This window comes from Citrus clementina, unplaced genomic scaffold (assembly GCF_000493195.1).
Source record: "Citrus clementina cultivar Clemenules unplaced genomic scaffold, Citrus_clementina_v1.0 scaffold_7, whole genome shotgun sequence".
NCBI lineage: Eukaryota > Viridiplantae > Streptophyta > Magnoliopsida > Sapindales > Rutaceae > Citrus > Citrus x clementina.
Window position 1 is genome coordinate 13,218,294 of NW_006262075.1, and position 11,368 is coordinate 13,229,661.

Below are 11,368 nucleotides of genomic sequence, written 5' to 3' on the forward strand. Positions count from 1 at the left end.
CTGTGTAAGGAAGGAGTTTAAGATGATTGAATCTTAATAATTATCACACCAATATTGTTTTTGTTTAAATATAGGATATATACAAATAAAGGTTTAGAATTTTGTATTGATTTGAGCTCTTCCAAACTTTTGTGTGCCTAGAACGATCACCCACATGAATTTTTTTTTTCAAAAGAAAACTAAATTATGGGAGAATTCTTATTAACGAACTAAACCTTTTCTCAATTCCATGTGAGCAAATCCAAACGACAAACCTCTTGTATCATTCTTATTTTATTTTATTCTTTTATAGTTAATTTAAATAGAATCCAAAATTAACATTCTTTGTAACATCACCGAAATAATAATAATAATTGTGACATTGTTGACATTAGATTATTGGTGTTAATTCATATTTGGACAAGTAATAGCTCATCCATCAAAACTTTCTAACTCCCTAGTACGTTTTTTAGAAAAAATAAAAATCTAGTACCCCAAAAAAAAAAAAATCGAATTACGTAAATCTTTAGCTTTTTGTAGCTACACAAAGATTAGCCATCATAGTTTAATTATTAAGCATTTTCAATCAAATAAAATTATATCCCATCTTTCAAGTTTCTATTTCGTCACTTATGAAAACAATATTTCGTGTTATGAGAAGCATATCCTCACAATTATAATCAAACTTACGTATGCTGTTTGATTTATCTGATGAGAATAATTTTGAAATATTTAAAAATTATTTGATTTTAAACCCCCTTACAAACACAATGTTGTTGATTGGACCACATAATTGAGCTTGACCATGCATGCATCCAGCCGGGCGAGACTACTTGGTAATTGGAATGAGAATATTAAATAAATGGATGTGGGTAACTGGTAAGGTCCATCTAAGTAATGACGATGATGTATGCAATGCTTATCACCAACTTTTATTAGTCCCATTCTCCACGTCCATTCAATTTTTTTTTTTATTAATTTAATTTGTTAGGGACTTTTTTTGCAGCCCCACGTTCTCTCTGGAGATGATCCACTTTCTATAAATACCCCACTGTTTCACTCTTGCGAGAAATTGAAACTCTCTCTTTTCTCTTCTTTCTATCCTTTTTTTTTTTTTTTTTCTGTTTGGATGGATAGAAAAGTAAAAAGGGCAAGAATACAATTCCTTAGTGTTGGATGAGTGAAAAAGATGAAAAAGAAAAGAACATGTAGGAGGCATACCTATGATCTTTTGTCATTATTGTTACCTAGTGTAAGGGCAATTTTTTTTTTTTAATAATGTCTATATGATTTTCAAATTTATTTAAGGGTATGTTGTTTAACCAAATTTAAAGAATAATAATGCTAAGTTGGGATATAAATTATGTGTATATCCTAACCAATGTAATCTAAAACATGATATTCGTATAAATTGATATGTACGTAATAAGTGATTACTTATTTTATTATCTCATTAGTTATAACATGACGTAGATCATATAATAGTCACATTTATCTTACATCAGTTCGAAAACAAACCTCAAATATTTTAATTTTATAAACATAACATTACTCCTTAAAAAAAAAGATTAATGTATTGGATGAAATATAATCAAAGTCTCTTTTCTTAGTTGTTGGATATTAAGTTCAATTTAACTCAATATTATATTCATAAAAAGAACTTGTTACACTCAACTTAATATTAAAAATCATATTCATTGAATTCACGTATCAAGAAATAATATGAGACGTAAATTAATATACATTCAAGTTATTTTATTTTTCACATTTCTTTTTTATTTTTATTAGTAGAAAAGGAATAATCTAGTCCCAAAGAAAAATTTCATCTTTCCATTTTCTCTCTCTCTTTTCTTTCCAATAAAAAAAGGAAACGAGGATAAGCTTTTCTCGTAGCATTTTTATCCACACTTCCGTTTCCCTTTCTTCATAAACAACGTGATTCATTCCCCGAATAAAAGTACGATATAATAATAATTGAGAATCAAATTATCGCCAAAGTATTCTTGCGATAAATTGAAAAATCCACAATATTCCGGTATATTGACCGCAATCTGAGGTTGACGTGACGTGATTTCTACCGTAGTTTTGGGGATTTAAAGATAAATGAGGAGCTGTGATTGAGACCCCAACCCCTCAATTAATGAATGAATTAATTTTCTAATTTTGAGTTTAAAAATTAATATCTTTATCAGTTAATTTTAGTTTCTGTCTTTAACTTTCATATTCATCTATTCAAATTTGGTTGGCTTAAAAATATATAAATAAAAATTACAAAAAAAAAAATCCCTTTCAGTTCAGGTGAAAATGATATTTACATATAAAGTAAAAAGCCGAATTTACCCTCACCATATCTTAAAAAAAAGAAATGTTGGGACACTCTTTAAATAGAAAAATTTAATTTCTTTAAACTCCCCCCCCTCAAAAAAAAAAAAAAAACTTGCAAAGGTGTCCCACTCCCACCTCATTAAAATTTGACCTCAAAATTATAGTGCCGACAAATTAGAACGACAAAATTAATTATTTGATTGTATGTGATCCACAATCATTTATGATAATTGATCCAAATAAAATGTTCTGCCAAAAAAAAAACATTTATCATAATTGATCCAAAATTCCTAAGCAAGAGATATGATTTTTGCACACGTTTGATCCCTCATTGGACCCAATTTTATTTATTTATTATTATTAATATTAAAAGAGACAATTCCTGCCGACACGACGAATAGTCACATAAAAGAGCACCAAAATCATCAACAGTAATAATAAAGAGACAGTTGGGCCGGGCTGACCCTACAAAATGGGTTGGACCCATATTTTGTTTACTCTGCGCGGTCAAATCATTCGAAATTGTGTGATGCCTTAAACGGGGCCCGTTTGTAACGGATCTGCTTCCTATCTCAATACCTTTAAAAAAAATAACAATAAAATATAAATTCGGTTTCCGTACTATCATTCTTACATATTTTTAAATATCAGTACTTTGAACCACTTCTTGATGGAGTGATGGGCACATGCTTAAATCATTCCATGCATATTGTGAAATTTTTTATTTTCTTTTAATTAAATGTTTAAAAGTAAGTCTGTCGCAAAGTTAATTTTAGAAGGTTTCAAAAAATTTCATATTATGATTATCGGTACATTATAAGGTTACAATAATTACACGTTGTATTTTTTTTTTTTTTGATTAATTGTAGCAATATACGCGACGTTTTCGATATTCTGGGCACGGAATCTTGATAATTGGAGCCAATCATTTCGAGCCAATGAGTCTCTTTAGTGTCGTAATCTAAATTATATGCACAAAATTAATGGATGAAAGTGCTGCAAGTGTACTTTTTTTTTTTTTTTTTTTGGTGGAATGGACAAATGAGCTAATTCTGGTCCATTTCATTATGACATGATGCTTATATGATCAATAAAAAGACGCTGCGTCTCATATTCAATTTGATGCAGAAAGATGCAACTTGAGCTTTGGTGCAGTAGTAAATTACTACTTTCAAAGTTAAACAGAACTATGAGAGCAATAATTTGATTCTCTATACGCTCAATCTCTCTTAATTAAGTAAAAAATTATATAGAATTAATTTATAAGTTTTTATTCCTTGTGAAATATGAGTAGAGTAGAGACATCCTCGTCTGTGAGGGTGCATGTTCTTCATAGAATTAATATAATAATATAAGTACCAGTTATATATTTGATTGTAAATATCAGTATAATGTATGCTCTAATAATAGTTGTAAATATTTGTGTAATACAGTAATTTGATGTGTAATCAATATTAAAAAAATTAATGTAGAAAGATCAATGAATAGGAGATTATTATTATTATTAGTATAATTGGGGGGACACAAAACTCTCAAAGTTTGTCGTAATTTACTTGTAAATAAATTTCTTACATTTTAAGAATTGATATACAAGTTTTAATCTATTTGAGGTCAGGCTCTGTTGTTAAAGATCTTTTATCATGAAGATATTAGCTTCGAAAATAACAACAGAGGAGCCGCACGCGCAATGTTAACCATTTATTAAGAAACTAAAATGGTGGTTGATTGGTTGATAAAGGGAGAAATGGACTGCAATTGCCAACTCTGATTATCTAGAAATTAATATTCACGAGACACGTCAAGATATTCAATCTTAATTGATGTAACTTAGCCTGTGGGCAATTGTATATATTCAGTGTTGTGTTGTTTGATCTTATCAAAAGTAGGATTAAAGTAAGCAATCATGGGATTTTATTTATCGGAATAAACATTACATCTTTATATTAGTTGACTGGTCGCTTTTACCAATTCCTTTTGGGTTCAAAAACGGTGGCTAGTCTCATGACGCAGAGTTTGTTGAAGTTCATATAAATTTAAAATTCGGCAATATATATATATATATATATATATATATGAAAGGATAAGCATTAAAGATTGAGTACATAATCTAAAATTAATAGGGTCTTAAGATTTTAATTTTTAACTTAAAAATGGAACAAAACTTTAATTAGTCACTTGTATATGTATCTAAAGGGCAGTAGTTAGTTTAACGACAGTAAGGCTCCGTTTGGTACAGCTTATTAAATAGAGCTTATAACAGTAGAGCTTATAGCAGTAGAGCTGATACCAATAGAGCTTTTGGACAAAAAGTCATTGGGTGTTTGGTTGTCAATAAAAAAAGCACTTTTGAACCATTAAACTATGTGATATTTTTTATATTATATATATTTAGAAAAGCTTTATAACCTCTACTCCCAAAAGCTCAAATTTTGGGCTTTTCCTAGTAGAGGTAAATTAGCTTATTTAAGCTAAAAAAACTCTACTAAAAAAATAACCAAACACCATAAAAAATTTTAAAAAGTGCTTATACGATTAAATAAGCACTTATGGCTCTTAAATAAACCATACCAAACAGGCTCTAAGTGTTGCAAGTCCAAATCTAAAATAACACCATCTCTCTAAGATGTTGGGCATGGAATTAATGCCCTAAAGAAAACATGTCGAACAAGTAAAAATAAATAATGTGACTCACGTAATAAATGATAATAGCATAATAATGTTATATCAATTAATATAAGAGTGTTAAATATGTATCACATTTAAAAGCCACTAGAGAATTTAGGTCATAATTTTTTTAATAAAAAAATTGTAAGTCATAATATCATAAACATTATTACTATCATTATTATTATTATTTAATAATTATTAATATCTTTACACAAATATGCTCTCATCCAAACAAAAAATATCCGTAAGAACTCGGATTTCTTACTTTATAAAAGTAAACTATGTGTCTAGTCATTTGACTAATCTTTTATGTACTAAAATAATTTTTGCCTTGAGATAAAAAGAACTATTCATCTTACATCATGTTAGTTCTTAAATCTCAATAATGTGATAGATTATTATTATTATTTTTTTCAAAAGAAGTAGGCAAGAAGAAGCTTGAGGTTAATAGGAGTTGTTACAACTCAAAGCTTATCATGTTTATTTAATTTCCACATGTCCACTCATTTTGTCATGGTTGGGTGCTCCATCATCCATTTGTCCTTAACCATCCAAACCATAGCTATTGATAATTTCTCATTCTGTAATTTCACATTTACAATATCATAAATGCCAAACATCGTTTCTATAATGTATGAAATTAATTATAAAATAATAATGTCGCTGTCATCATGCATAGACCAAAGAAAATGAAATAATAATTAAAAAAAAATAATAGTCATTGTTTCAGAGGGAGGTGGTGAAACGAGATAACACACAAAAGATAGATGCGCTGTGATTGAGACTCCTCTTTTGTCATTGACATTGACAATTTCACAAATTTCTCTCTCTCTCGCTCTCTCTCTCTCCATTTTTTCTATATAAAAAAAAAATTATAAGAAGATTTGTATATAGATTTTATTTGATTGCTTAAGATTGAAGAATTGTCAAAAAGCACGTGCCTCCCACGTTCCACCGCCGAGCGGCGTGTGCGTGCATCACCTTTCTTGTTTGGTTGGGTTGGTGTTTTTATTTTGACGCTTCTTCAATCCCCTCCCTTTTTCATTTTCTCTACTTTACAAACGATTCCTTTTAATTCTTTTTGAGTGAAAATTAAACACTGCAAATTATGAGTTCATTTATTGACGAAAGGTTAAAGAATCGAATAATAAAAACTTTGTAATTTGCTGTAATTTTGCCCCCCCAAAAAAAAAAAAAAAAAAAATTCCCTGGGTTGGCGTTGCGCGAGGATTGAGATCTGGTCAACTGAGTTCGATTGGGCCCAAGTCTAATGTACTCTAAAAGCCCATTAAAATTCAATTCTTCTGGGCCTTCAAATTCTCTTTTTTCAGTCTTTGAACAAATACAAATTTTAATATTTGATTCATCTGGGAATTCTCTGAGTGTGTTCATTGACACCGTGTTTCAATCTCCCCCTTTTTCATTTTTCTCTACTTTACAAACGATTCCTTTAATTCTTTGAGCCAAAAAAAGAAAAATTGCAAATTATGAGTTCGTTTATTGATAAAAGATTAAATTATGGGTTCATTTGTAATTTGCAATTAAAGTTGCATGAGGCAGTTTAGGCTTACAGTTTTGTCTTAGTGTCCTGAAATTGTACAATTGAAGCAGGAATTTGATGAATTGTTGTTAGTTTTAGGCTTTCTGTTCGTCGCGTAAACGTTTAATCCCCTCTTTAGCAAAACGACCGCAAAAGCATGACAAAACGAACCAAAAGTCTCAAGGTCAAAGAGAGAACTAATAAGTACTAGAAAAGCAAAGTTGTGTTAAATTAATTATTAATTTATATTTTGGTCAACAACTTCGAACATAAGATATTTATAAATTTTTAAACAAATTTATTGATTTTTTTTTCTTTTTATGAACGTCAAAGTTTGAATATAAATAAAAAAATAGAATTTAAAAAAGAATATGTTTCCAACCACTCCTCTCATTTTATATTTTGTTCCCATCAACCTTTGTTGAGGGATCAATTTATTTTGTGTGTCATACTTGGTGGCGTGGCAAAGAATATAAATAAAAAATTATTCATCCAAGATTTTAAAAATTCTATTTATTAATAATGTTTAATATCTAAGCATGTTGTCAGAACAAAATTATTTTTTGAGCTAAACTTTAATTATGATATATTCAAAAAGATCTTGACAAATTATGACGCATGTCCTAACTTGTAGTTATTTAAGAGTTCGATAATATTACGTCAATTAATAAAATCACTTTATATTTAATTAATTTATAATTTTTATGATAAATTATCAACTTACAATACTTGTTTAGCTAGTTAAGAATTACGCGGACATAGTGTCTAGCTACATATATATATTAAACAAAAGATGTGACTTTTGCTGCCAATTTTAATCAAACTAAAATTATATTAGAAAATTAAAAAAAAAAATGTAGAAGAAAAGTCCAAAAATAAAAATCAAAATATAAAGAAAGTCCACGTAAGAAAAAAAATCCTCCAATAAGAGAACCTCTCAGTTTCCTGTGAAGTACATCTAGCCATTCTCTGTTCAAGAGCCAAGAAAAGAACTCAAAACCCGAGGGAGACAAACAGTTGACCCTGAGATCTAGGGTTCCATTGTTGTTCGCATCTCAATTCCATCCAAGAACTTGATGAGACGTTGATTCTGTTTGTTTCCCATTTCAAGATTTCATTCATTCATTGTAAGTTTTTAATCTTTACCCACATTTTCATTTTCATTATTTCATCTTCAACTCTTGACATTTCTTTAGCTTCCTAGAAAAATCTCCTTTTTAAAAATATTTTTTTCCTCGTAAGGAATGGATAGTAATTATACAGTTATTCCCAAGAATTCATTTTTAGAGTTACAAGTATACGATAATGATCAAAACCCGCCATCCCGAATAAAATCCCACGTCAAAATTCAAACTTTTGATGAAGAACACGATTCAGATTCCAAGAATTTTGTTGATCATGTTGATAATAATCAAGATGATGAACATGATGATTACCCCCTTATTAGTGCTAAATCCAATGAAGGGTCTGCTGTTGCTGGTGCTGTTTTTAATTTAACCACTACGGTTATTGGTGCTGGGATCATGGCATTGCCTGCTGCAATGAAGGTTCTTGGATTGGCTGTAGGCTTTGTGTTGATTATCTTTATGGGTATCTTATCTGAAGTTAGTGTTGAATTGTTAGTCAGGTTTTCAGTTTTGTGCAAGGCAACATCATATGGGGAAGTTGTGCAATATGCATTGGGAAGGCCCGCCAAGATTTTGTCGGAAATTTGTATAATTTTAAATAATGCTGGTGTTTTGGTGGTGTATTTGATCATTGTAGGAGATGTCATGTCGGGATCACTTCATCATACTGGGGTTTTCGACCAATGGTTGGGGAAAGGGATGTGGGATCATAGAAAATTATTGATTTTGATAGTGTTAGTGGTATTTCTTGCGCCGCTTTGTGCTCTGGATAGGATTGAATCTTTGAGCATGTCTTCAGCTGCTTCAGTAGCTCTTGCTGTCGTGTTTGTCGTGGTTTGTTTCTTTATTGCGTTTATTAAACTTGTTGAAGGAAAACTTGATCCTCCTAGGATGAGTCCGGACTTTGGATCAAAAAAGGCGATTTTGGATCTGCTTGTAGTGATTCCGATTATGACAAATGCATATGTTTGTCACTTCAATGTTCAACCTATCTATAATGAGCTAGAAGGGCGGACCCCCCAGAAGATGAACCATGTTGGAAGACTTACTACTATTCTTTGCATTGTGGTTTATTCATCGACAGCCATATCAGGGTATTTACTTTTCGGAAAGGACACTGAATCTGATGTGCTGACAAATTTTGATAAGGATCTTGGGATCGGTTACAGCACTGCCTTGAATTATATTGTCCGGGTTGGTTACATTTTTCATTTGATCCTTGTTTTCCCTGTCGTGCATTTTTCACTACGGCAGACTGTGGACGCCTTATTCTTTGAGGGATCAGCTCCACTTTTGGAGAGTAGAAAGAGGTCTTTGGCTTTGACAGTGGTGCTTCTGGTGTTGATTTACTTCGGTTCTACCATGATTCCAAGCATTTGGACTGCTTTCAAGTTTACAGGGGCAACTACAGCAGTGTCATTGGGTTTTATATTCCCTCCTCTTGTGGCATTAAGATTAAGGAAGGAAGGGCCGGGTTTAAGCCTTGGGGAGAAGTTCCTCTCAGGGCTGATGTTAGTATTGGCTATTGTAGTAAGCTTTGTTGGAGTTATCGGAAACATATATAGCTTGGAAAGCAAGTCTGATGATTGATCCCTGAGAGGTGATCTGTGGGATGTTTTTGCTAAGTTTTAATTTGGCAAATCTATATTTGAAGTCACGGGTGGGACTGAGCTTTAGTTTTTCTGACGTCATTCCTTTAGTCTTAGTCTGTTGATTTTGCTAAGATGTGGAGAGAAAAGCTTGGAAATATCTGGTGCCATGCACACATTACTGATACAATGTGGTTATATATGCTTCATAGGAGCTGTAATAAGTTGACTCACCATTGGAGTATTTAGGGAGAATACTTCCACGGACATGCCCCAGATGTAAGTTAATCAAACATTTTTTTCCCCGCCCAATAAATCCATCAATATCTTGTCCTAATTTTTATTTTTTTTGTCATTTTTTTCCATTTCTCTAGAATAATGTTATACTTGTATAAATGCAAGAACAATTCTGCTATTGAAATGAATTCCTTCGTCATTATTTTCTTCTACAAGTTAGGAATTGGATAAAAGGTTTTAATATTTGGAGTGACTGCTTTTACGGCTTATGTGTTTCTGCATTTCGATTTGATTAACAACTCTTACTCTTGCACAACATTTTATTGCTTGTTTATTTGTGAAAATGCATATTCAAGAACAAGTTCTAGACTGGATTATTGTTTTTCATGCTGAGCCCTTGTTCAGTTGTTTGATTGTCATGTATGTACGTGTGTCCATCTGAGATTCATACATGTATGGTCTACCAACCAAGCATGCCTCTAGAAAATCGTGTAGGCTTGTTATCAGTTGATCCAATTGAATCACTTAATTTTTCCGATGGCTTTGATTTATGTAATTGTAGCGTGTTACAACAATTAGATTTTAAGCCACTAGAAGAAACAAATGTCTCACGGCAGTAACAGTTCGTTATTCGGTAATGCAGTTGTTACTATGTAAGGATCGAACTCCGGACGCCTCCTTGTTGACGATATTACTTGGCTTATTGGCTATTTGAACTGAAGGGAGATCATGCGAGTATAGTTGGAGGGATTCAAGTTGAGCTTTCCATTATTTCACTTGTACTAGCCTCGAAATTACAAATTCCGCCACCCAACATTATTTCACTTGTACTAGCCTCGAAATTACAAATTCCGCCACCCAACGTAAGCTTCTATAGGCTTGGCAATACCTGGGTCCGGTCCGGGTTTTGGTGTTGCCCGGGATCGGACCGGGTGAGTGAAATGCAAGACCAGACCCGGGTTAAAACCCGATTTTTCCAGGTGTGGTCCGGGCTCAAGCTCGGCACCCCTTGGGTTCGGATTTTTGATTTGGGCTTCGAAGCCTGCATGTGATAACTTCAATTTTTTTTTCCTTCAATTTTTTCTTTCATTTTTCTAACAATACAAATTTTAAAAAAGAAAATAGTCAAATAAACTTATTCAATCTTAAGCTTTAAAAAAAAATGTCAAATACAAATATATAACATACTAACAATGCAAAATTTACACAAATAATAAATAAAAATTGTTTCAATCTACTTTCTAATATTTAAATTCATTCAATTTCTAATCTAAGGTAGTGTTTACTTGCTGGAGTGGGAGTGTAGAGTGTGGATTCCTCCCACTCCAGTGTTTACTTACCTTAAAAAAGGGGGGAGTGGGAGTGGGAATCCGTGAGTCCCACTCAATTTTGTAGTGGGGAGTGGGAATCCACTCCCCCCTCTTCCCATTTTATCCTTATAATTAAAATTAAAATAAATAATATTTAATAAAATAAATAAATAATATTTAATAAAATAAATAATATCATATTTATTAAAAATAATAATAATATCATATTTATTAAAAATAATAATAATATCATATTTATTAAAAATAATAATTATATCATATTTATTTTATTAAATTAATAAATATTATATTTAAATTAATAATATTAAACATTAATTTTAATAAATATTAATTATTTATTTATTTAATAATAATAAATATTTTATTCTAAAAAAATATTAATTTTGTACTATATTATCAATAATAATATTTCATTTGTGTTGCTATTATTAATAATTTTTATTCACATAATTTAAATTAAAATTAATAAAAAATTATGATTTACATAATTAAGAATATTAGTAATTATTATTAATTTATAAATATAATAAAATATTTATTTTATTTCTCAAATATATTTTTTATTAATTTTTT

At 30.7% G+C, this 11,368-nt stretch overlaps 1 protein-coding gene across 1 annotated transcript; it reads left to right on the forward strand.

The window, feature by feature from the left end:
* The first annotated feature begins 7,636 nt into the window (after positions 1-7,636).
* On the forward strand, positions 7,637-9,573 carry LOC18036923 (amino acid transporter AVT6E). Its single transcript, XM_006427404.2, has one exon. It carries the CDS (start codon positions 7,756-7,758, stop codon positions 9,226-9,228), a length of 1,473 nt encoding a protein of 490 aa, XP_006427467.1. The 5' UTR covers positions 7,637-7,755; the 3' UTR covers positions 9,229-9,573.
* The last annotated feature ends 1,795 nt before the right edge of the window (positions 9,574-11,368 follow it).